This window comes from Eptesicus fuscus, chromosome 12 (assembly GCF_027574615.1).
Source record: "Eptesicus fuscus isolate TK198812 chromosome 12, DD_ASM_mEF_20220401, whole genome shotgun sequence".
Classification (NCBI taxonomy): Eukaryota; Metazoa; Chordata; class Mammalia; order Chiroptera; family Vespertilionidae; genus Eptesicus; species Eptesicus fuscus.
Window position 1 is genome coordinate 83,590,315 of NC_072484.1, and position 26,357 is coordinate 83,616,671.

General features: G+C 59.9%; 1 protein-coding gene across 2 annotated transcripts in view; it reads right to left on the bottom strand.

Annotated features, from left to right (window-relative positions):
• MYO5B (myosin VB) overlaps positions 1–26,357 on the bottom strand; it is a 210,242-nt gene that overhangs the window by 16,148 nt on the left and 167,737 nt on the right. For both annotated transcript variants that reach the window (XM_054723615.1, XM_054723614.1), the window contains exons 22-30: positions 24,899–25,132; positions 20,154–20,238; positions 18,793–18,941; positions 17,763–17,882; positions 15,395–15,535; positions 12,991–13,056; positions 11,050–11,301; positions 9,435–9,535; positions 1,240–1,438 (exon numbers count right to left, since the gene is read on the bottom strand). In XM_054723615.1, coding sequence (XP_054579590.1) covers positions 1,240–1,438; positions 9,435–9,535; positions 11,050–11,301; positions 12,991–13,056; positions 15,395–15,535; positions 17,763–17,882; positions 18,793–18,941; positions 20,154–20,238; positions 24,899–25,132 — 1,347 coding nt within the window. The remainder of the gene's footprint in view (positions 1–1,239; positions 1,439–9,434; positions 9,536–11,049; positions 11,302–12,990; positions 13,057–15,394; positions 15,536–17,762; positions 17,883–18,792; positions 18,942–20,153; positions 20,239–24,898; positions 25,133–26,357) is intronic.

The window sequence follows — 26,357 nt, forward strand, 5'->3', positions numbered from 1 at the left end:
CTGCCCACACTGCCTCCCTTACCCGGCAGAAGCCAGTCCGACAACTTGGTACCATACTCCTTCCCACAAAGCTACCTATTCACCTCCCGTGAGAGGCGGGCAGTGACAGGCAGACGGAGAGGGAGACAAACGGGGGCGGGGGAAGGCAGTTCCTCTTCAGGGACCTGTGGTCCAGGGCCCACTGCGCCCCTGGGGACTCGGTGACCTGGCCACTGGCCACCCACATGGGCCACCTGGCTGTGAAGGGGGAACGGCCGGACCGGCAGCTCTTCCGGTGTGTGAGCCTGCAGGGCGGTGTGGGCGCTTCCTGCTGCCCCTCCTCCCCTCCCCTCCGCTCCCCTCCCCCTCACACCTGCCCAGCCTGCGTCCACACCCCTCCCTCCTCCTCTCATGGCTGCATGGCTGACATCCCTCCGCACCTCCTGCCTCAGCTCCAGCCTCCTCTAAAGTTGGTCTTTTTCTGTTAACGACCCCGTGTAGAGTCATGTTTTCAGAAACACGATCTCTCTCTTCTTTTTTATGCCTTATTTCCCCTGGTAACCTGCAAGCTCTCTGAGGACAGACTGCGTCCCTTTCTCTGGCACCTGCCAGGGCTCCTTTGGTGACTGTCAGCAGAAGGGCCACCAGCAGTTCCTCCCATGACCCCTGCCAGCAAGACACACACACACACACACACACACACACACACACACACACACTATCCCGCCTAGCTAGGGGATCTGTTCTGATCAGTGGAGTGGCAGAAGCGATGGGGCGGGGAGGGGGGAGGGGGGCCAGCTCGGGGACTGGGTCCTAAGAGGCCCCCCTGCTGCTGCGTTCATCCTCCTGGAAGTCAGCTGCCACGCAAAGCAGCCCAGGGCAGACCAGCGAGTGAGAGAGAGTGGAGAGAGGCCCCACGGAGGGGACCAGCCTGGGTGAGGCCCGGGATGGGCGGCCTCAGGTCCTCCGGCCCGGCCACCGCCAGTGCAGCCGAGACAAGCCCTGCCCACTGCGCCCACCCAGAATTCCTGACCCAACCCCCGTGCTGTCCTCAGCTGCCACGCTTTGGCGGTTGGTGATCCGGTAGTAGATGACCGAGATATCTCACAGCCCCTGCTGCCTGGAGGCTTCTAGACTCTCTGTTCCTGCTACTGGGCCAAGGACAGGCGCCGCCTCCGTTTAGCTGAAGGCCACCCCCGTTCCCGTTGTCTCCTAGAACGTGACCGCCCGAGCCGGGGTCTGCCGGGCACGGCTGCTCACCAGGTTCTCGGTGGTCAGCCGGGACATCTCCTGCTGGACGCCGAACTCCACCTGGGCCTCCGGGGACAGCAGCAGCGTCTGGGAGAAGGTCTGCTGCTGCCTGTCCATCTCCTCCTTCAGGGCCTCCACCTGGGCCTGGAGGCCCTGCACCTCCTCTTCGTGGGCGCGGCTCTGGGCCTGCAGCTGGGCCTCCAGCAACCTGCACGGGAGGGGAGCTGGGTCAGCGTGCAGGCGGCCAGTGGGGCTGGGTCAGTGCCCCAAGGGGGGGCCCCAGCGGACATGCAAGGGGAGCAGCCAAGCACGCAGCAGCAGCAGCAAGCGCACGAGCCCCGCGGGCGGACGCTGAGGGCAAGATGTGTGCGGCTCACGGGCCAGCGGGCCAGCCCTTCCTCTCGGAGGACTCGAACCCACACCCTTCGGTGCTCAGGATGATGCCCAACCCGCTGAGTCACACCAGCCGGCGCCCTTGTCCTTCACTTGAGCCCCGTCTGGTCGGCTTGGGAATGAGAGATTGTCTCCACGTCAAAATGTCACCAGCAGAAACGCGTTTCTTACAGCATCTCCCAAACGGAAGCATCCGCATTTGCCCCAAAGCTCACGAGGCCATCCCCAAGACGACTGGTAGACCGCACGATCCGTTTGCACCTTCTCCCTATAGAGTCCCTGCTGGTTGTAAAAGGCAAATCACTAGCCCCTTTCCTTATGATCTTCACCCCTGCTGCGCCCACTTTACCTCCAGCCGGACATAAACAACCCCCTTCACCCCGCCCCCCCAGGTCAAACAGAAACCGAGACTCTGCCGATGACCTGGGGGAAGGTTTGTCTGAGTCCGAAAGGCCAGGACCAGGGGCGCCAGGGCCTGGGCGACGGCACAGCTGGGGACTGGAAGTGCCCCGAGGCAGGGAGGAGGGGCGCTGTGGGTCTGGGGGGTGATGATTGCCAAAAGGGAGGAGGGAGGGAGGGAGGAGAGGAGAGAGAGAGAGAGAGAGAGAGAGAGAGAGCGCGAGGGGCAAGTGTCCACTGTCCACTCCCAGGTGGAAACAGCCACGGCGTCCTTTGCCGTCAGCGCCAGAGCAGCACCAGGCAGCGCGTGGCTCCCAGTGGCTTCTAGCGAAGTTCCGCAGGAGGAGAGACGGCGGAGGAGTGACCGGATCACCCGCTCACCGGGCAGCGCCACCGAAGGACAGCAACAACGTGAGGAGCGCGGAGAACAACTTGGCCATGACAGCAGCATTTCGGGGTCGTGTAACATGTGGGTAACATCTGACCGTGGCTGCCAGACACCGTTGGGCTCTCGGGACCCTGCCCCGAGGACCAGCTCCTGGTGTGTGAGTTACGCTCTCGTCTTCCTTACCCTCCATGTAGACAGCAGGTGGGTGGCTTAGCCCAGGGCTCTGGGCAAGCGGGGAGAATCCCTGCCCAGTGCCAGGCTAGCACCTCATCCGCAGGTGAGAAAGCGAAGGGCGAGAGAGGGAGCCACAGCCAGAGACAGAGCTGCCCTGGACGCCGGGCCCCCAGATGCCCGCCGAGGCCTGCGCCATTGCTTCTGCACCAAGCACGGCTCACCTGCGGACGGAGGGCCAGGAGGAACTGCCTGGTGTCACATGAGGGTCCCCCCCAATAAAACAAACCTCTTGATGGGTCAGGGATCTGACCATCATAATAACAGAAACAGCAGCTAACACAGGGGTGGGCAAACCAGGGTCACAGGGTTTGTATAGGAAATAACACAGTAATTAACGAATAACAGTCAAGAACAAACTCTGTTTTGGTGCTCACACTGTGACCCAGCTCTGCCCGCCCTGTGTTTACTCCGTGCTTACGACGCGCCTGCCACATGCAGGGCGCCGCCCCGTGTCACCCACGGCTTGTGATGACGCGGAAGCAGGTCCATTCTAGCGGCGAGGAAACGGAGCCAGAGCCCCGCACTCACAGGGGGTGGCTCACACCTGGACCCAGGGCCAGCGCCCTGGCGTCCTTCTCGGGGAAGAGAGGCTCGTGTCTCTCGGGCAGGGCAGGCGTGGGGAGCCTTTCCCTGCCCAGGGCCGTTGGGATATCCACAGCATCATTCCCGGGGACGTACAGAATTAGTGCCTTAAAAAGCAGCCTGCTCAGCTGGTCCATCCTTCCATTACCTCCCCCACTGCCCCTACTGCCGTGGCCAAATGATTTCATGGGCTTTACATGGCCCGGCCTGGGCATTCACAGCCCTGCAATAATGCAGGCAGACCTCTGAGGAAGGTGCCTGAGGCCCGGCTCCCATTCGGGATTCCCCCTCCGCTTCCTCTCTGGGGACCAGCCTGCAGACCCCGCCCACCTGTGTGAGCCTCAGGTGCACGAAGCTCCGCCTCGGCCCCACGAGCCCGCGAAGCATGTGACATGGCCCTCGTGCTGTCACCTTCCATGTCTAACTCCCCGCCCCTAACCTGCTCACCACGCTGCAGGCCCTGGGGTATGGATTCAGACTTCGGTATCAAGTGAAACCAGGGTCAAATTCTGGGCCTTCTGCTTAAGCTGCCAGTTCCCTAAACACTGCACGCTCCGGTGTCCTCACCCCACACACGTGCGGTGAGGGTCAGACGTGACACATGCAGCATGCGTGGCCCAGGGCTTGCCAGCTGTGGCCAGCTCCGGGCAGTCACGGGCACAGCGGCCAGGGGGCATGTGGAGGGAGGCAGGCTCCCGGGAGCCCTGTGCCCGGAGCACAGCCAACGGCACGTCCGGCCGGTGCTTGCAGCCGGTCCTGCGGTCGCCACGCGGCGGAGCAGCAGCACAGACTCCAGGCCCCGGATTAACCCCCTTCTCTGCCTTGTTCTGAAAGTAGCCGTGTGCCCGTGACCTTCCCCCGGCTGTTCCCTCAGACACAGAGCCCACATGTGGGACCGGGGGGTGGGGGTGGGGGAGTGGTTGAGCCATCAGGTGCTAACAGGCAGCTTCCCCACCTCATCCAGGCAGCCTGGACAGGGCCCGCTCCCGCCCCCGCCCCCACGCCAGCTGGCACACAAGCGCAGACACAGCAGGCAGGACAGACAAGCAGACACAGGAGAAAGGCGAGAAAGGCATGTGTTCCACCTGGCAACTTGCTTTAGGCCTTGGTAGGCCAAGCCGAGCTCTCCGTCTTCGTTCAGATAGCCCCAGTCCTCAGTCTTGCTGGAAATAAAGGACAGAAACGCAGGGCGTCCAGAGCGGAGGACAGAGACAGGCCGAGAACCCAGCAGAGCGAGGCGAGTCCAGCCGAGGGCTGGGGAGCAGAGCGGGCAAGGCTCACAAAGTTGGGGCTCCCGTCCTTCCCCTGCTGTCTGCAGCGCGTGGGCGCCCGCAAAGGGCCATCGCTCCCCCAAGTCTCCCGTGGGACTCGCCAATCCACACAGAAGGGAAGAGCCGTGGGCGAGGAGCGAGCGGTGGGGGCACTGGTGGGGGTCGTTCTGTGCCCAACAGGGGCTCGGGCTGGTGGGCCTTACAAGTTCTCACGCAGCGCCCTCTGCCCTTTCAGAGGGCGTCTTCGGGAGCCGGGAGGGAGGACCGGAGGTGCAAACAGGGAGGGGAGGCCCGGGCGCCCTGGGACCTGCGGGCACCGAGCGGAGCGCAGGGCAGCACCTGGGCACGCGGCGGGCCAGGGGAAGCAAGGAGCCTGCACACCCGCCTGCTTTCCGCTGGCATCTCCTCTGTCACTACTTAAGGGCAAAACAATTAGCTCATCTCAACCCCAGCCCTCGCTGCAGTGTTGCAAAGAGCAGCAGCGAATAAAGACTTGTGATGAGAACTGAGCTTTCCCCCGGGACCCTGGGACTGGGGGGTGTTAGTCCTGTTTATTTCACTTGCAAATTCTCGTGCCCTCTCCCGCAGCCCTGCCCGGGGTGGGCCCGATGCCAGCAGGCAGCGCCTGGAGGTCAGGCACACGTCCCACGCACCTCCACCATGTCCCTCTCCACCGCAGACAGCTTGGCACGCCGGAGAAGGCCAGAGGCCAGCAGGCTGGGCGGTTCAGAGGCCAGCGGGCTGGGCGGTTCAGAGACCAGCGGGCTGGGCGGTTCAGAGACCAGCGGGCTGGGCGGTTCAGAGGCCAGCGGGCTGGCTGGGGGTTGCGGGCAGACCCCTCAGGATGCTGCCCCTCTGCCCCCTGTTCCTAGGGCCTCTGCTCCGGGGGAACCTCCTGCTGGTGGGGGCCCAGCTTTCCGGGCGGGGGCGGCAGCCACCCTGCCTGTGTAAGATCAGCCAGCCCTCCCTAGCTCCCGGGAAAAGCAGCAGGCCGTGCGCGCCCTCCAGGGGGTGTAGCTACCGTTCCATCTCCCGTGGCCCAGCCGGCAGGGCTCCCAGGCTGCTCCCGGCAGCACCAGGCCCTTGAGAAGCCTGCTGGCAGGAGGAGGGAGGTGCGGCGAGCACAGCTTACCCCGGGCACCCCTCCTGCCCAGGACTCCCGCCCACAGATGTCCAGAGCCCTCACTGCCCCCCAGACACTGCCTTTGCTGGAGGCTTTCTGCTGGCCCCTCCTGTGCCAGCTGCCTGCGTGTGCCCTTCATCCCGGCAAGCCCAGCGGTGACCTGGGCCCCTGAAGAGGAGCCGGCAGCTCAGCAGGCTCTTGGTTCCCTGTCGCTCCCTGCGCAGGCACTGCCGAGTCCACGTAACCGGGCAGGGCCTCTGAGCAGCCGTGCTGCAAGCCGCCACCAGGGAACCCGCCCAGCGGCAGGCACTCCTGGGCGGGGCCGAAGGAACCCAGGGCGCCCTCACTCCAACACGCCAGCCCCCTCGCACGCACGTGGGGACCGCAGGAGGCAGAGGACTTGCCTGACACTGAGCTAGACCGGGTGGTGTCCGGTCCCTGGTCTAAAGCGCCTTCCTGGCCGCACGCTGGCTGGCCTCTCTGACAGCGTCCTCCAACGCTGCCGTTCCCAGGACAGCGGACGCTCCAGCCCTAACGCTCTCCAGGGAGGGGCATGTGTGTGGCCGGGCTACCCAGCGAGGAGCTGGCACTAATCTCCCCGCCACCAGCCTCAGCGGGGGACACAGAGTTCTTCCTTCTGTAATGTGCCCGGCATTATGCACAGAGATGCGTAGAGAACCGCGCAGCCCCGGTGCGGCCCCGTCACCCCGCCGTGCTCAGGAAGCCGGCGCACGGGAAATTAAAAACCAGTCGACCAACTCGAGTCCACCCTTTGTTCCCAGATGAAAGAGAACCAAATCCTCCAGGGAGCGCTCCCTCCCTCTCCCGCGCACCGTTAGGGGCAAAGGCCGAGGAGGGAGCGCCACCTGGTGGTAGAAGGAAGTCCTCAGACAACTCAGCTCAGGAATCTGCTAAATGTTAAGTGCTGTCAATCAATCAACAGATATTCATGGTATAAGCCCCTGTGCTAGGCCCCATTCCTAAAGAGGCCACAGACACCCTGTGCAAGTTACCAAGGGAAAAAAGTTTTGAACTTGGGGACCAGGGGCTCTTTAGAGAGGCTGTGATTGGGTACGGGGGCATTCCGAATCCCTCTAGAAATGTAAGCAAAACTCAGAGTATGTTTAAGCTCTTCCCAACCCCTCTTCCCCATCACCCCCTAACACAATACGATTTAGGTATAAACCAGAACCCCCTCCATTACAGGAAGACAGTAGGAGAGGAAAAGTGACTCTGTGTGCTCAGGGCAGCCCTCACGGTGACGAGATGTGACGAGATGTCCTCGCCAGCTGGGCTCCAGGGACCAGTCCGCGTCCTCCTGCCCGGCCTGGAGGCCCCTCCCTGCCGGGATTCACCAAACTGCAGAGAGGCCACCCCGCGGGGTCACGCTCCGGGCCAGCGGCCCCGTCTGCGCTTGCCCGTTTCTCAGGCTGGCTCTCGGTTCCCTACCGCTCCCTGAGAATGAGTGATTGATTTTAAGATGTCAGAAAAGCGTTTTTATGTTATCACCATCATCACTGCTGCAAGGGAAGACAAGTCCAGGGTATCAAGCGGCTCCTGGACACCTTGCCCTGGGACCAGACCCTTGACAGCCATTTGGGTGAAGAAAAAGGGAGCTGATGGCGGCGATGGATCCCACGATCAGAAAGACGCGCACACTCGATGGTCAGGGCCAGCCATGCCCACTTCGCTCTCTCTTACACCTTAAGCATCCCCTGTGCTCTTTCTCCTCTTCGTCTCATTCCGTGTCGTCGCCCAAGATCATGTAAAATGACTAAATCTCGACTAGCTTTAGCACTGCGAGGTTCACCTGCCTTTTCTTCTCTCCCTCCTGAAGGGAAAGAAATTACATCTTTGTTGAAATAAATTTAATTTCCTCCTGGGGCCTTCTGGTCACCTACACAGTGGCCTGGAGGCAGGCCAGCCTGGAAGTCAGGCCTCCTGGATGCTCCCTTAACTCGGTCACAGGCTGCTCAGCCCTCCCCAGCCTCAGTTTCCCCTCTGCAGAAAGGAGTGAAATGAAAAGCTCTGGAAATCAGACCACAGAGGAGTCAGCGATTCTGTGCATCCCTGCAAACTGCACGCTGCTCTCGAGCGCCACCTACTGGCGTTTCCTGGAAGTGCGTGCTGTTCTCAGCAATCCCGAACAAATGCTTAGGGGCTGCTCCACAGTCTGTCTGTGGAGGCTGGGAGAGAGAGGCAGCAGGGCCAAGGCCAGACGCCAGCGCCCACAGAGGCACAGGAGGTGATAATGGGGATAACAACACGCACTTTTTTTTTCATGCTCAACACGTGCAGTAAGTGCTTCTAACTCGCCTAATCTCCATCACCATCTGAAGCACGCGGCTATGATTGCCCCCAATTCGCAGGTGAGGACACCGAGGCACGGAGCGGCCAGGAAGTATTTACTAGGCAGTAAGCGACTGGTTATACATTTCCCAGCGCTCCGCCACAGCCTGGGGCTCTGCTCTGTCCTACATCCCGGGCCCTGCTGCTCCTGCAGACAGTCCCTCTCTCTTGCCTGGTAGCTCATCCTTGAGGAGGGCCCAGAGGTGGTCGGTAACTAAAACCCAGGGCAGTCTCATTCTAGCCGACATGGCAGCGGTCAAATTCTCCGGCCCGACCTCTGCAGTGCCTGGCTGGGGTTCTAGGGATGGTATTGCAGCCAAGAGCTGGGCAGGCCCCGCCTCCTGCTTCGTGGGCCACGTGGGCCAACTTCCCTCTCCTCAGCCTCCAGGAAGCTCCCTTCCCGAGTGCGTGCAGGGACCTGGGCTTCCTCGGGTCATGGCTCCCTGCCTGCTCCTCCTCGTTCCTCTCCCAGAACAGAGAAGACCCCTTGTGGAGTGCACAGTGAGGAGCGCACAGTGAGGAGCGCACAGTGAGGAGCGCACAGTGAGGAGTGCACAGTGAGGAGCGCACAGTGAGGAGCGCACAGTGAGGAGCGCACCGTCAGGAGCGCACCGTGAGGAGCGCACCGTCAGGAGCGCACCGTCAGGAGCGCACCGTCAGGAGCGCACAGTCAGGAGCGCACAGTCAGGAGCGCACAGTGAGGAGCGCACAGTCAGGAGCGCACAGTGAGGAGTGCACAGTCAGGAGCGCACAGTGAGGAGCGCACAGTGAGGAGCGCACAGTGAGGAGCGCACAGTCAGGAGCGCACAGTCAGGAGCGCACAGTCAGGAGCGCACAGTCAGGAGCGCACAGTCAGGAGTGCACAGTCAGGAGCGCACAGTCAGGAGCGCACAGTGAGGAGCGCACAGTCAGGAGCGCACAGTCAGGAGTGCACAGTGAGGAGCGCACAGTCAGGAGTGCACAGTCAGGAGTGCACAGTCAGGAGTGCACAGTCAGGAGCGCACAGTCAGGAGTGCACAGTCAGGAGCGCACAGTCAGGAGTGCACAGTCAGGAGTGCACAGTGAGGAGCGCACAGTCAGGAGCGCACAGTGAGGAGCGCACAGTCAGGAGCGCACAGTGAGGAGCGCACAGTCAGGAGTGCACAGTGAGGAGCGCACAGTCAGGAGCGCACAGTGAGGAGCGCACCGTCAGGAGCGCACAGTCAGGAGCGCACAGTGAGGAGCGCACAGTCAGGAGTGCACAGTGAGGAGCGCACAGTCAGGAGCGCACAGTCAGGAGCGCACAGTGAGGAGCGCACAGTCAGGAGTGCACAGTGAGGAGTGCACAGTCAGGAGCGCACAGTCAGGAGCGCACAGTCAGGAGCGCACAGTCAGTGCACAAGGAGCGGCCGTTGCAGATTAGGTTGGGCAGGACCCCTTTGCCAGCGCCGCCGCCCTCGGGTACAGACCGCGAGGCGGGACCTACCTGTTCGTCTGGCAGACCCCGTGATACGCCTCGATGGCGTCTTCCTGATCCACGTGCTTTTCACTGTTGGGCCAACTGGTCCTGGCATTGATGTTCGGCTCCTAGAGGTCCCAGGTGAAATAAAGAAATAACTCTGGTCATACAAATAGCTGTCACGACATGACTTCACATCCCCGGAGAAACTCCAAACACTAATCCCAAAGGACATGCACCCTCCGTGCCCTGCAGCGTCATCTCCCACAGCCACGACCGGGAAGAGCCAAATGCCCTCCGGGGACGCGTGGACACAGGACAGGTGGTGTCTGTACACGGTGGCCTGCTGGCCACGAACAAGAGTGAAATCTTACAACCTGTGACAACGTGGATGGACCAAGAGGGTGTTATGCTGAGTGAAATAAGTCAGACAGAGAAAGAGAAATTCCTTATAATTTCACGTATCTGTGGAATCTAAAGAGCAAAACAAACATCCCCTGTGCTCTTTTTCCTCTTCGTCTCATTTCGTGTCGTCGCCCAAGATAATGACTAAGCGTTAGCTCTGTGAGGTTCACCTGCCTTTCCTTCTCTCCCTCCTGAAGGGAAAAGAATTACATCTCTGTTGAAATAAACAAACTCAACCGAAACAGACTCAGCGATGCAGAGAGCCATCTGAGGGAGGCCAGCTAGGAGGGTGGTGGGGGGACTGGGTGAAAAGGTGTGGGATTAAGAAATACAAACTGGCGGTCAGAGAACAGTCATGGGATGTGAAGTACAACACAGGGAATACAGCCCATAATAATGTGATGACTTTGGTGCCAGGTGAGTCCTAGAGTCGTCGGGGATCACTTCATAAATTATACAATTTCCTAACCACCATGCTGTACACCTGAAACTAATGCAAAACAACACCCAGTGTCAACTGTAATTGGAAAAAAAAGAAAAAAGGAATGACTTTCTACCCAGACAGAAGGACCCAGGACCGCCTCAGATGCCAGCAGTTAGCCTGGGCAGGGACGTGACTGTAGGTCCCGGTGGAAGAATGGCAAGGCCTGGCTGTGAAAGGCACAGGGGGGCGGGGTGTGGGGTAAGATGCCAGGATAGTATCCCCGGAGAGGAAACACCCCAGATCCAGAGGACGAGACCCGACCTGTCTGCTTTGAATCCTCCACACTCATTCCTGCCCCCCTACCCCACCCCATCCTCCAGGCTCCGAAGTGACCCAGCCTGACCCGGTGGCCTCCACCCCTCCCTCTGCTCCACAATCTGTCCCAGACGCTGAACACATGAGGAACAAATGCCACCCTGAGGCCCAAGAAAGAGCAAAGACTTTCACCTCAAAACCTAAGCAAAGAGCAAGGGCAAGGCACGAGGTGAAATACCAGGTGGGGAGGAGTGGGGAGGTGCTCAGCTGGGGCCTTTGTCTCTCCTTCTGTATCAAGTTCCTTCTGAACATGCTCGTATTGAGAAAATTTTTGAGGATTCTAGAAACTTCCAGCAAAGTCTCCCATGAAAGGTCACGCTGGGAGGGCGCTGCCGTCAGAGGAGACCCTAGCACGAAAGACTCTGCTCGTGCAGGTTTAAGACCCTCGTGTCACCTCCTGTCGTCCCAACACGCCCACCGAGGCCGCCCTGCCGTTACCGCGCTCTTGCCCGCCAGGCGGCGCTGGTCGGCGCTGACGATCTGGGTCCTCAGGATGAGCACCTCCTCCTTGCGGACCTCGAGCTCCTCGTGGGCCAGCCGGAGCTGGTTCAGCAGGAGGCCGTAGCCGTCGGGGGAGCCGTGGGGGGAGCCGTGGGCGGCGTTGTTCTGGGTGGCCTGGTCGGCCACGGCCTTCCTCAGCTCGTTCAGGTCATTCTTCAGCTTCTTGTTCTCTGACTCCAGCTCCTGCCTCTGGAAGACGGCCGAGCGACACGCCCCGTCACTCCTGAGCCCACGGCACTCGCCCCACGTGGATCCCCCCTCTCCTTCCTCACCCCCCCTGCCCACCCTCCTGAGAAACGGTCAGGATCAGGGCGTGATTCGGGCTGTTCTGGGCAACACAGCTGTCGCCAGAGTTATGTGTGGTCCCATCACACTGACGGACCCTGGGAGAGTGGGTAAATTCCCAATGACGAGGCTCAGGGGATGGGCATGGGAGTGGGGCAGCTCTGATGCCCCTTTCTGCACACGCCTCCCTGCAGGGGGCCACTGCCCCATCTCAGCAGGAAGGCAGGCCCCTGGGCCCTAGGCCTCTGGCCTCCCTCCCTCCACCTCCCCACCTCCCCCCACCAGCACTGGACACACTGCGGGATCCCGGCTCACATCCCTCCCTGCAAATCCTGATCGTTTGTCCAAAGTGGTTTTATCCCACTGGCCACATTTTATTGAACTGAAACCGAGTCAGGCAGGTAAGACATGTGACATAAGAACTGTGTATTGAGTCTTTGGCCCCAGTTCCAGGCACAGAGCCTCTAAAACTCTTTTGTAACATCCTGAGTTTATGCTAATGAGGTGACTCTTAGAGGATGGGGATTGGCTGCCAGAGGAGCCAACCTGGTGATTAGAAAGCCCCACCCACTGACCTCCAGAAAGGGAGGGGGAAGGCCTGGAGATTGCCTGAAATACCAATAAACTGATCAACCCGGCCTATATGATGGAACCACCATGTAAACCTTAAATGATGGGGTGGAGAGCTTGGGGCTGTGAGCACATGAGGTGCTGGCTGTGTTGGGCCTGCAGAGGCCATGCAGGCTCCCCATCTTCCCCTCATACCCCGTCCTCTGCCCCCTTCCATTGGCCACAGCATCCTAGCTAATAAAGAGGGAATATGCAAATCGACCATCACACCATCACAAAGATGGCGGCGCCCACAGCCACAAGATGGCGGCGCCCAGTCCCCTCAGCCCAGCCACTCTGTGCACCTGCCTCTGGATTCCCCCAGTCCCCTCAGCCCCCAGCCTCCCAGGGCCACCCGAGGCTCAGGTAACCAGGGCCGGCCGAGGCTTGCGCTGCCAGCAGTGGCAGCAGCAGAGGTGTGATGGGGGCGTCGCCTTCCCCTGATTGCCTGGTCACCTCCCACCCCTGAGGGCTCCTGGACTGTGAGAGGGGGCAGGCTGGGCTGAGGGACCCCCCCCCCACTCCAGTGCATGAATTTTCATGCATCGGGCCTCTAGTCCTTTATAGGAAACCAGCAAAGGGCTTTCCCGAGTTCTGTGAGCTGTTCTCAAAAATGACTGAACTGCGGGGTGGGAACCCCTGATTTGTAGGCCAGCTGGACGGGAGCGTGGGTAACCTGGGAGCCACATATGTGATGGTGTCTGAAGTGGGGACAGTCTCGTGGGACTGAGCCCCTAGCCCGGGGTCTGTGCCGACTCAGGTAGTCAGTGGCAGGACACCTGGGCGCCCGGAGAAGCGGACAATTGCTTAGTGTGGGAAACCCCACGTTTGGTGTCAGAAGGAGGGAACCGTTTCCCGTTGACATATATGATAGCTCCTCGTAGTGAAAACAAAATTCCCTTCATTCCGAGGACATGGTGTGCGTATGGCCCTGCTTACTAGCAGCCTCATGGGAACCTCCCCGGGCGGGAGTCCGAGCCTCACCTTCAGCGTATTGTACGCTAGATCTGCGTCCTGGTCCACGTCGATGTCGTTCTTTGGTGGCTCCACCTGCCCGGACAGAGAGGCAGAAAGGTGAGCACAGATGCCCAGCTGTGGTCAAAACTGCCGTTCCCCCTGGCACACGTGTGCTTCCTTCCCACACGCCACACGCAGCTCGCGACTTCAGGCCACCGTGAGGCGCTCCATAAGCATCTCCCCGGCCTCCCAGCTTCATTCACACGATGCCCACAGGCACCTGAGTATGTGTAACACCCTGTTAGGGGTTCAGTCCCCCTAACAGGTAGGATGAAATCCCAACCCCTGGTGTCTGTGAATGTCACCTAATTTGGAAACCAGGTCTTTGCAGACGTTACCAAGTTAAGATGTGGGCATTAGGATGGGCCTCCTCTACTAGGGCTGTCCTTAAAGGAAGGGAAGGCAGACACAGGCCAGGACGCCAGGGACACGCTGCCGCAGCTCAGACAGAGCCCGGGACAGGCTCCGGAACCCTCCGGGGAGCCTGGCCCTGCGGACACCTCATTCCTGACCTCCGGCCTCCGGAACACGAGACAGGAAGTTTCTGTTGTGGTGCTTTGTTTCGGCAGCCCCGGGAAACTAGCACTGTGAGCCTCAGGTCCTTGTTTAAGAGGTTAATTAATGAATCATAGCGATGTACTTATTAATGAGGTAAAACCTGAGCTACTCAGGTGGAGGGGGCGTGTGTGCACTGTGTATTCTGTCTTCCCAGTTACATCTCTGAGCCCTCGGGGAGAAGCCAATTCCTCATGCCACCCCACAGCAGGCAGGGTGGCAGGTGGCACCCCCCCCCCACCCCCCGGAGCTCAGCCGGTGCCCAGGTGACTGCCAGGCCTGGGAAAGGGAGCCGGGCCGATGGGAAGGGGACAGCCTGGCTACTGTCGCTGAGGCCCCTCCTCAGGGCAGCGCGGTCACTCCCATGCTGAGGTACATCCTAGATGTCCCGGCATCCCTTCTGCAAAGGCTGGGCTCCCTCTGTAGCTGAATAAAGACCCTCAGGAAAGCCTGGTCTCAGGCGCTGCAGAGGGATCCATCACCCCCCTCCCTTCCCCACCCCCTCTTACTAAGCCCCGTGGGAGACAAGGCCGTTCCCCGTGAAGAGAGACCCTCGGTGCATCCACAGGGCGATGGCCACACCTGCAGCTCCCACTCTTGCTGGGTCAGAGATGCCCTTTCCTCTTTGGTACCCAGACAAACGAAAGCTCTAAAGCCAGGGTTTCGAATGGTTAGCCTTTCTGTGGTGGGGACCGGGGGAGCGAGTCCTTCGGGCAGCCGGGTGGGCCGGAACCGGCGTGCCAGGCACCGAACGCTGTCGCCCGTGCAGTTTGGAATGTATCTGATCTGCGCCCACCTGTCAGGGCAGCTGCGCTTCTAACTGAGCGAGTCGTTTATGAGCCTAATCTTTCCCCTTGTCATCCGGAATCCAACCCACCGGAGACACTTAAATCCATCAAGCCAGATCTGCCTCCCCGCTTACGGCCCAGGAGACCCCAGGAGTTTACTAGCATCGGTGACACATCCGATCGGAAAGGGAAGTCAGGTGTTGCAGGAGGAGACTGCGAGGGGGGATCAGGGGAGGCAGGGCTGCGGGGGGAGCAGTTGAACCTCACAATGGGTAATTCGGGCCTGAGAACAGACCAGGGGCCTTTGAGAAACCCGCTGTGAGGTCAGCTAAGGATCGGACCCGTGTCGGAAACGGCCTTGCACCCCTTAGCGGTGGTCCCTCTCCCTCCCCAGCAATAGCAGATGGCTCTCCCCCATGTCTCCCTCAGCACCCATCTGTACCCACCCCCGCATTGACTGCAGCACGAAAATGTTACTCCATCCCCCTGCTTTCTCCGGTCCTCCCGAACTAGCTTACACGCTCCTCCGTGGCTGGGGCTTCCTCTCTCACATCTCCATCTCCTCTCACTGAACGAACATCTCACATATTCACTCAGGTGCCCAGCGGGGCCTTGCTTTGCCGTGAGTGGCATGTCTGGGGACGCTAAGGCTTCCCACAAGGTTTTCCAATACCCAAGCCCCTGGGATAACAGGGCTGTGGTGAGGGCGGTCCTGGGAAGGAGGGAGTCGATGTTCTCTGCTCCGATCTCACTTCTGCTCGTATTTATACTTCAGTCCCATGCCCTGGTCCACTTCTCAGGTGGGTGACGATGCCCCGGGCTCCCCGCTGGCCTCCCAGTGGAACCTTTTACCCTGAGGGCACCGTAACCCTTCCTTCCGTCCAAGTGGGGTGATGTGGGTGGGACACGTGCAATTATGACGTCAACACAAGACAAAGTTACTCCCTGAGACCCAGCAGCAGCAGGAGCCACAGGGTGACACCCCGCTGAGCCCCGGGGGAGCGAGCTCTGGGACCCCGCCGCCGCACCTGGGCTTTCCGGCCGTCCTGCTGCTCTCTCCGCTCCAGCTGCGCCTGCAGCTTCCTCCGCTCCTGCTCCAGCTCCCGCACGCGCTTCTGCAGCTTCAGGAAGACCGTCATGTCCAGGGCCGCCTTCTCCAGGCCGATTTCCTTCGGAGGAGGACGGGGCAGGGAAGAGGCGGCCTTAATAGGATAAGGGCCCCAGGGGACGCTCAGCAGCACCTCACCGCCTCCCGCCGCCTCCGCTGTCCCCTCTCTCCTCCCAAACTTCCACGTCTCGGGCACGAAGCCAGCGCCCGCCGGCCATCACTTCTCGTGTGAACATTGTGCTCCGGGCGCATTTCTGTCTGGATAACATCTGAGTCTCAGCCATTTAGATTCCTCCCGTGTGAGCCGCGCAAGACGACCGATCATATATCGCAAGAACAAATGGATGAAGACACAGCCATTTCATTTGGAAGTTAAAAGAGCTCCCTTCTGGAAAACAGCCTCATCCCAGAGGAACTGTAAACCTCGGGACGGACGCTTGCTTCCTGATGAGGAACCCGTGTGGTTACCAATCAATCACGGCAAGCGCGCTGCCACCCCCACGCCTGTGCCTGGACCCGCCAGCAGGCGCCCTGCTGGACCCCCTGCCCCTGCAGCTCCCGCAGCTCCAGTCCCCACATCTCCTCTTCGATCCACGCCCGGGCTGCCCTCCTGAGCTCTGTCACATGTGGGTGTGTACCTGGATGAGCCTATCCATGTGGATCTTTTAAGCACACGTATGGACATATGTGACAATATAATCTGGTTCGCCCAGCATTTAATGAGGGCTTAGCTCTGGCCATAAACCCACACGGAAGTGCTCCAGTCTGCACGTGATGGCCACACACACACACACACACACACACACACACACCCATGGGTGGTGTGTCTGGAGTCCAGGCTGACAGAGTGCAGTGGCAAAACCAAGGCCTTAAGCCAGCGTTTATAAAATGCCTACTAAGTGCAAATGGCAAGCAGCACGCTGCACTTTTATCCCGAGGCCCTCCTTTTCTATCCTTCTATCCTTTTTGTTTTTTTAAATATATTTTATTGATTTTTTACAGAGAGGAAGGGAGAAGGACAGAGAGTTAGAAACATCGATGAGAGAGAAACATCGATCAGCTGCCTCCTGCACATCCCCCACTGGGGATGTGCCCACAATCAAGGTACACGCCCTTGACCAGAATCAAACCTGGGACCCTTTAGTCTACAGGCCGACGCTCTATCCAGAGCCACACCGGTTAGGGTTCCTTCTATCCTTTTTTATTTTAAATCATTTTAAAAGAATTTTTATTGATTTCAGAGAGGACAGGAGAGGGAGAGAGAGAGAGAAACAATAACGATGAGAGAGAATCATCGATCGGCTGCCTCCTGCACGCCCCACACTGGCGACTGAGCCTGCAACCTGAGCATGTGCCCTGACCGGGAATCAAACTGTGACCTCCTGGTTCCTAGGTCGACGCTCAACCACTGAGCCACGCTGGCCGGGCTCTCCTATTCTTTACTCCATCACTCACTCTCGTATCCTTCATTTTTCCTGACAGCACTGTTGTGCCTGCAATTACATCACAAACTTCCTCCCTCAACTCATTACCGTCTAACCCCCATCAGACCAGCTCCGTGCGCCCGGGACCTTCTGCAATCGTCACCGCCGTTTCCCCAGCACCTGCCAGCAACGCCCTCCTCCCCCCACACAGGCGTGCTACACACACACACACACACACACACACACACACACACACGCTGCTATAACCGCCCCTCCTCCACACCCACCTTCACCTACTCCCTACGGCTCATGCGCTTGTGGTTTTCTCCTTTTCAAAAGCCAGAGGGAAAACTGTGCCTTGGCACCTTTGACAAAATTACACACCGACTGTTAAATCCACGGTGTGCACATTATGTAGCAATTCTACGAGGCCATTCCTGACAAAAATACAGTCGCTCAGCAAGTATGTGTTGTCCTGAGTTTTATCCAGCTTCTGAGTCTCGGAGGGAAACGTTCTGGAGCATTTAGGACACTCCTGTGTGCACTGGGATACCGAGTGGGGACAATAAATCACATCCCCTCTAAAGGCTTAGCTGTTCCTCTCCGCCATCGCTCCTCGGGTTTGCAAGAGGCACCCGGGCCCTACCTCCTTCCTTCCTTCCTTTCTGGAGGGCGGGCGGGGCGAAGAGCAGTGCGTCCAACCGCAATGCATCGTTTCACGCGGCGCCTGCTCACTCCAGAGTATTGTCTGTGGGGCTGCTGTCGGGAAAGAGCCCCCTGGGACTCCGGTCGCTACCAAGCGAGGACAGCAAACCTCGGAGGGGCTCCCCGGCCTGGGCACAGGGCGAGGGCCTGCCCACTCACCTCCACTTGCTGCAGGGCGTCCTCCGTGTCGCCCACCTCCGACGTGGAGATGGAGGGGTAATTGGAGTCCGACTCCAAGCTGCTTTGGTTGGACGGGTTCCGCTTGTGGCCTGGGGTTTGCTGTTTAAGGAGACAAGTGTGAAAAGTGAACATGAGCTGATGAGCTAAGAACTGTGACTTTCAACGAAAGGAGGCCCCGGGGGTGGACTCTGCCTCGCTGGGGAGGGCTGGGTTCCCTGGTCTCTTAACGGAACACAGCCCCACACCAGGCCGTCCCTCCGCGGTCACCCTTCCCCCAGTCCTGCCGGAAGGTGCACAGTCCTGTCCCGGGATCCCGCTCCCAAACCTGCCCGCAGGCCCCACGTCCACCTGCCTCCACCAGCCGGTTTATGAAAACCGTAATCTTATCAGAAACAGAGGCTACCGTCTATACCGTTCGTTTAAACAGGCCTTCCCCCTGCATCTGATTTGGCTTTGAGAGTGGAAACTGATGTTGGTAGCAACCTTTCAGATTTCGATGTTCCTATTCAGCTTCTCTTCCTGGTTTCTACGCAATTAACTACTCAGTCTGGCTTGAATGTGCACTTCTGGAGGGAATGTTTGTAGGTGGTGAAAAATGGCAAGTCGTGAAATATGACATTTCCACGTGGATAATAGCATTTCGTCAACCATTAGGGGAAACGACCAGACGCCGGGACCTCGCGGTGTGCGCACAACTGCACCCCCGATCAGAACTCCCCGCGCCGTTACTAAGGCAACACGGGATGCTCCCCGACAGGAAACGAAAGAGGACACATCCCCTGACACTCCTAACTGAGATCTCGGTGAGATCCCGGAGCTGGGACAGGCCCCGTCCTGGGCCTGACAGCGGCCCCGCTCCCCCTCTGTGACGCCTCGCAGGAAAGGCCGGGACACGGACACCACACAGATGCCCGAGCCTCGCGTGCCGGACGCTGCCTGGGGCTGGAGCTGCCCGAGACCAGGCGGGGAAGCCGGAGGGGCCGCGGGACCGCCCGCCCGCCCTCCTCGCCTTTATGATGGTCATCTCGTCCCGGAGGTTGTCGTATCGCTGCTCCAGCCGCGAGTACTCCTTCACGAGGTTCTGGTACCGGGACCGCTCCTCCTCCAGCTCCCTCTTCATCAGCAGGCTCTCCTGGGCGGAGCCGCGGGCCAGGTCATCTGGAAGCGAGACACGCACCCTTCAGAACATCCCCACGCGTGTTCTGACTCATGCTTTCCGGTCCGTCTCTCGTCGAAGGCTGCCCCTGCCAGCCCCTGGCACAGACAGGGTGAGCTGGCCCACTCCCTCACCTGCCTCCCAGCCGGGAAAGCTTCTCTAGCGGCTTACGCTTTCCGGGGGGTGGGGGGGCGGGGGAGAAAGCCGACCCTGCCCGTGGGGCGTGGGGGGCAGACCAGGCAGCACACGGACAGCTCCCTGCTGGAGCATCCCTGCAAGAACCTGAGCTTTGTTCCTGGTTCTCCCCTATCCCGGGTCTTTCTCGTTCTGGGCGTTCAGGGAGATTCAAGGCGACAAGGGGATGAGGCCAAAGGTTAGGGAGGAGGGGAGGCCAAAGGATAGCATGGGGGGGGGGGGGCCTTTCTCCCACCAAAACGTTTACTCCTATCAGCAGAGAGAAACCATTCTTCAAGGGAAATTAAAAAGTTGGTGTGGTCAAGTGGCTCAGTGGTCCGGGGCAGGAACCTGAGGATGGGGGTGGGGGGCGCGTCGGGTGCAGGGGGGAACAGTGATCTGCTGCAGGCCACACTGAGTCAGGCGAGAACTGGGGCTGGGGACCCCAGTGTCCTCTGTGGCCAAGCAGGATGTGGGGGTCGACCGCAGCCCAGGGGCCGGTGGGTGCTTGAGCTGGGTGACCTGGATGTGACCCACAACCCTCTCCTCAGCAAACGAAAACAGGTGACGCCCCGGTAGAAGAAAGCGCGGCAGGACGGTGATGCTGACGGTGAATTTAACAGCAGCAGCAACGCGCCCCCGAGTGCTCACTGCGTGTCCATCACCAGCGTGAGCGGCTCGCGCGCAGTCTCTCCGCTCCCTGAGCCTCGCAGCTCGGCGCCTGGATGTCCATGCCGCACGGAGAGGCTGAGGGCTGCACGTGCTCACGGCCGCGCAGGAGGGATGGCGGAGTCTGAGGGCAGGCCTCCCGGACTCAAGTCCCAGGCACTGTACCGTCCGTACCCGTGTGTCTCCACATGAAACCGAGCGTCACGCCAGGAGCGCAAGGATCGCCCTCCTCCTGCACCTCCCGTCCACGGAAGCCCGGTCCCCGCTGCAGCCCTGACGAACCCACGAACCCACGCTGGCTGGGCCCGGGAACATGGCCGCGGGAAGGGAGCGAAAGCTCAACACGCAAACGCGAGCTCTTTGGGACGTACCTTTCGAGCGGCTCAGGATCTGGTGGTTAAGCTGCTCTTTCTCGTCTTTCAGGAGAGCGTTTTCCTGCTCGAGGTCGGCCACGCGCTGGAAGAGAGGGCCCCAGAGCACGTGTTTCCCCGTGAAGCCGGCCAAGGCGAGGCTCCTTTTGTGGGTCTGACTTTGAGCTGGTTGAGCTCAAATGCTCTTTTGATGTAAGAAAATGGAATCGGGCACTTTCCTTTCAAGGGGAAAATGTACAACGAAAGACAAATTCCATTAACCATCTGTACGCCATCAGCGTCTATAGATGCAAGCAGCGGACCTTTTTAAGATAAATTCAAAATATCGTGGCAGTTAACTGGTTAAAACAAGACAGTCGCGCTCATCACGGGTGAGGGCCTCCCGGTGCCCACACAAACGCTATGGGAAGTCTGCTCCGAGCTCCCCTGCCTTGCTGGGGCCCGTGGCAAGATCCCAGTTGGGCCGAAACCGGTTTGGCTCAGTGGATAGAGCGTCGGCCTGCGGACTCAAGGGTCCCAGGTTCGATTCCGGTCAAGGGCATGTACCTTGGTTGCGGGCACATCCCCAGTAGGGGGTGTGCAAGAGGCAGCTGATCGATGTCTCTCTATCATCGATGTTTCTAGCTCTCTATCCCTCTCTCTTCCTCTCTGTAAAAAAAAATCAATAATAATAATAAAAAGATCCCAGTTGGCTTTGCTGCAAAAACTGGCAAGCTGGTCTGAATAGTCATACGGAATACCTAGGGATCCAGAAAAGGCAAAACAATCTTGAAAAAGAACTAGAGAATTCATACTTAGAATTTTAAAACGTGCTACAAAACTACAGTAATAAGATAGCGTGATACCAGCATCAGAAGAGACACAGGGATCAATGGCAAGAATTGAAATCCAGAAATAAAGCCCACATTATCAGCCAACAGGGAAAGAAACATTTTTTCAACCAATGTGGCTGGGACAACTGGATTTTCACATACAAAAGAATGAAGTCGAACTCCTACCTCCCACCACATACAAAAATAAACTTAAAATGTTTCAAAGACCTAAAGAGTTAAAACGATAAAAATCTGAAGGAAACATACGAGTAGAAGGAAATCGTTGTAATCATTCAGGAGGCACATACTACATAGGAAAAGCGTTCTTAGGTGCATCTCATTTGCTTTTCTTGGAGGCAGTTCACCCCCAATGGCTTCATGAGCGCCTTCAAATTCCTTTGGCAAATCATGGGAATAGCTTGCATTTCCCCTTCCTCGCTGCCCACGCCAAGTCCGACCGAAAGCAGGGACAGAAGCACCCACGTGGCGGGTACCTTCCACACAGAGCCCGGAGTGGGGCCTGAAGGTCAGGCGGCCAGGAACAGGCTGACCCCTGACCTCGCTGACCTCGGGGCCAGGGGTGATGTCACAGCAGGCTGGGAAGGACGCGACCACGGGACTGGGACTCTGCTCCCCTCAGCACGCTCTGAGCAGGCAGACGGCTCACCAAGCAGGGGTCACCTGAGAAGGCTGCCCCGGGCCCCACCGTCCTCGTCCCTGTCCCCCGGGCGTCCCGAAGACAGCACGTCCCTCGGAAATGGAACACGTCCTCTGACCAGTCGGAGCCAACACCTCAGCACCGGGTGGGACCCGAACGCTGCACGCCTCCCCATGCACCCGGCATCACCTAACCTCCCGGCAGGCGCCGTGGCCCAGACCCTCCGCCGAGAGAGACCGCCGTCGGAGATCCAGGTCAGCGCACGTGCCCCTGGAGTCCTCTGTGCTCCCGAGCCTCGTTTCTTCCCCCTCCTCCCTCCCAGGCTGGATGCGCGGAGGCGGGCGGCCAGGGCTCCCGGCTTTGCTGGCGGAGCCATACATCACAGTGGCCCGGGGAGCCGAGCTGTTTTTCCCGCCTGAGCAGTTCTGGAGCTGGGCCCAGAGCCTGGCCCAGCGGACAGACAGCAGGAGGGACGGTCCCCCCCTCGGCTCCGCGTCCCGTCCCGGGAGGCAGACAATGCTTCCCCAGTCACACCTCCCGGACACGGGTCACCCGCCTTCCCAGCCGGCTGGCGTGGGGAGTTTGTGGCAGACACGGCAGGTGACATACTTCTGCGGCCAAATGGCCCCCCTTTGGCGAGTTGTCAGGGAAGCAGGCGGCAGGAAAGGACACTTCAGAAGAACCAGGAGCGTTCCCCTCAGCAGGATAAATGGGGGGGGGGGGGGGAGTCTCCTAACTCTCGCAGGCAGTATTCCTGGGAGAGTCTCCTCCTCCTCAGAGGTCACTTGGGACAGATGGCCAGAGCCAACACGGCAGACCTGTGACTGTCAGGCTAACGTCGCCCGGGGAAGTGAAATGAAACGAGCGTCCCGCCTCTCCCGGCTCGTCTTTGGGGACACAGATGTAGCTCTGGGCTTTTGTTTTCTCTTGACGTATTCTTTTCAAGTTCGGTGTTTGCACTGGAGGGAGAGCCGGATGCAAAGGAGCTAGTACTCGCCGTGGAACAAACGGCTGGACGCTGACGTCAGGAAAGGCTCATCGGCCACGGTCGTGACCGCGTCCCAGATGCTGTGCACCCACCACCCAGCAGACAGCGACAGGCCCGGGGCCCTGGCCTCCCGCAGCCCACGGCAGGGGAGCCACAGCCTGACAATGAGGGTGGTCACGGGTGGGGAGCCCCAAGTTCCCGGATGCCGGTTCCGACACCACATGTGCTGACAGAAACTCCAGATCCACTCGGTAAACATCCCCCGGCCGTCGGCTCGCTCGGCGCCGAGCAGGCCCTGGACAAGCCCGGGGAACCGCCGTCCGGCTACTCGGCGTTTGCCAGGATCGGACTCGGTGCCTTTGATAAACATTAAGCCCTGACTAGGCCCCGAAGGTGGAGGGGAAAACGCCAGCCGCCCCCTCGCACCCCCAGCCACAGGAATAAAGAGGCTCCGGAGGCCCTAGAGAAGGAATACATTCTGCTTCCACGTTTTTCTCCTCCTGGAAAGAGGCGGACATTGCCCTTAATGAGTCGTCTTATGCCCGTTTGTGCTCCTGGGACCAGCTGGGGGCCTGCACGTCTGGGGTCAGGGAAGGCGCCTCGCGGGCTCTGCCTCAGCATCGACTGTTCCCACACCCACAGCATCCTCGAATTTCTCCTTCCTGCCAGTTCCAGACGCTCACTGTCTCTAAGACCTAGCCCAGTGGTCGGCAAACTCATTAGTCAACGGAGCCAAATATCAACAGTACAACGATTGAAATTTCTCTTGAGAGCCAAATTTTTTAAACTTAAACTTCTTCTAACGCCACTTCTTCAAAATAGACTCGCCCAGGCCGTGGTATTTTGTGGAAGAGCCACACTCAAGGGGCCAAAGAGCCGCATGTGGCTCGCGAGCCGCAGTTTGCCGACCACAGACCTAGGTCAACGCGCTTCTAGGAAACAGTAACACTTTTTTAAAAGGAGAGGGGCAGGGTGTCCATGTCTCCATTTTGCTCTGCCCGGGAGATTTTTGTAATAAACCGCAGGCTCCCTGGATGGAGGTGTGGATGTTTAAAAGTGTGCTGAGCCCCAGCTGGTTTGGCTCAGTGGACAGAGCATCAGCCTGCGGACCGAGGGGTTCCGGTCAAGGGCACACGTCACGTGACAGGCTGGATCTCCAGTAGGGGCCGTGCAGGAGGCAGCTGATCAATGACTCTCTCTCTCAATATTGTGCTTCTATCTCTCCCTCTCTGTTCCTCTCTGAAACCAATAAAAAAATATATTTTTAAAATAGTGTGCCGAGCCCCTTTAAAAAATATAGTTTTATATTTTATATCCAGTCACAGTGCCCGGGGGCAGCTGGGAAGGAGGCTGGGGGCTGAGTCAGGGCTCTCTGTGGGGTGGAACCCGGAGACCCCATGCTGTGGATCTGCTGGGTAAACGGACGTCCTGCGTGTCTTATCTGACTGCCCACCTGAGGGAACCCCCTTTTCTATTTCTCCCAGCGGCACCAGTCTCAAGTCTCCGGCTCTAACCTGGCCCTTCTCCTGCCCCGGGCGCCCCTTCTTATTTTTATCCACGTGGAAGGGTTACCTCCACCTGTTCCTCAGGGCCAACAGACAACAAGCGCCAGGCGCCGTGGTGGGCAGGTGACAGGCCGTGGCCCCGTGGTCCCAGCACAGCGCACTTCACCCCGAGGATGGAGTTTACTTCAGGCCTCGTGGTGTGTCGGTCCCACACCGACGAGTGTGGGAGAGAGGAGCAGTGTCCCGGGTCCGGGGGAGCCCTCCCGTGGCAATCGGGGCACCCCCGGTCTGAACAGCTCTCTTGGGAGTAGAGACGGGAGTGCTCGGATCCTGACTTTGGAGATGGGTGTGGGGGTCCATCCCGGGAGGATCTATCTTATGGGGCAGAGAGTAAACCTACAAGCACCCCGACCAGAGTGGGCGAGTCAGGTGGAAACCATCAACACTAGACGAGGCAAAGTCCCCAGATGGCGAGGACTCAGGACGAGCAGGGGCGTGGAGAGGCTGCCTGTCAGCCCTGCAGGCGACGCCGAGAAGAACGCCACGCCCTGTGCACGTCTCTCCTGCCCGCGAGGACGCAGGCCGCAGGGCGGACGCGGAGACCCCCAAGCCAGCGTGTGCACCCCTCAGCTCACGGCAGAAACTCAGCCGGGACTGAGGGCACCTGACATCGAGCACAGAGGGACGGTGAGCGTGCGGACAGCCCCCGAGAGGCCATCCCACAGCGCGAAGGAGCATCGACACACGGACAGCCCCCGCCGGCCGGCCCTCGGGCCGCCTACCTTCCGCAGCTCGTCGTTCTCCCGGCTGTGGGCGTCCTCCAGGATCTTGCGCTCGGAGTGGGCCCTCTGCAGCTCGGTCCGCAGGCTCTCGACCTCCTCCTGCAGCCGCAGGCCCCCGTCCCCGCCGGGGCTCTGCTGGTAGTGGGCCAGCTCCTTCCTCAGCTTCGCCACCTCCATGGCGTGGGCCGAGGCGGCCGCAGACAGCTGCTCCGACAGCGTCTTGAACTCTTTGTTCTGAGGGAGAAACAGGGAGAGGGGGGAAGAGGCGGAGAGCAGCGTTATCTGGCCAGAAAATACAGGAAGGCGATTAAAAATAAAAGGGATGGTTCAAGGTGGAACTAAACCTCCCCGTCCCTGCATGCTGGGTGCCTCCTGGCAAGTCCCTGACGAAGCTCTCTGTGGGGCGGGGAGAGGGAGAGGGACACGGAAATCACCAACACGGTGCTCGGGGGCGTCCCGGGCAGTGGCGGCGCTGAGCTGGCGCAGTTGGCTGTCCAGGCCCACGGGACAGGCCTTCGGCCTGGGGTTCAGGCTGTGGGGACGGGCAGCTGCCTCCCGGTCCTTGGCGCTCTGCAGGATTCCCTGCTGTCACCCTGCCCTCCTACCCTTGGGCTCACGGCACAAAGAGCTGCAACCTAATCTCTGGCTCTGAGACAAAGGACCCCTCCCCTCCCTCTCCCAAGGAGGCCCCAGGACCCCTCACCACCTGTCAGCTCGCCCTGCAGGGCTCCGACTCAGAGACCGAGGCCCTGGCGGAACCGTCCGTGCCGCTCCGCACAGGGCACGTGCCCCCTCAGTGAGAAGCACTCACCCCCGTGGGCCTGGTGCAGGCGTGGGGGGCCGGGGACGTGGACGCTGGCTGAGCTCACGTGGAGGGAGCACCGAGGACCCAGGCCAGTGTCGAGCACCCGTGCAAACACGGGCAAATCGGTGCTGCAGGAGCTGAGTGTCAGCGGGCAACGTGGGGAGTGAAGTGGGGCTCCCCAAACACTCAGCCAATAGTCCTGATGACCACTCACGGCTCGTGGTGCGGGAGCTCCACGGAGAACAGAGCTACCGGCTAAAACACCGATAAGCTGGGCATCAGGAATCAATGCTCACTGACACCAGGAATGAAGCTCCACGGAGAGCAGTGAGGAGCAGAACGGCTGTTGGACCCACTCAATGCCACGCCCGCCATGGGACCTCACGGCTGAGATGCTCCTTCCTCAGGACAGCGCCACACCAGGCTGCCGGGCAGGTGAGCGGCGTGTGAGCTGGCCTGGAGCGCTCTCGTGCCCACAGACAGCTACCCTGCGCAGTGCTCAACCCGGCAAGCTACACACAAGAGCCTCGTGGTTCCCAACCGGCGGGGAGGGAGGGAAACCATCGCAAGACAGTATGCGATATGAGAAGCCACCCATTCCACACACGGTACCAGCACTTAATGGGGTGCCTGCTGTGGGGCAGGCACTGTATT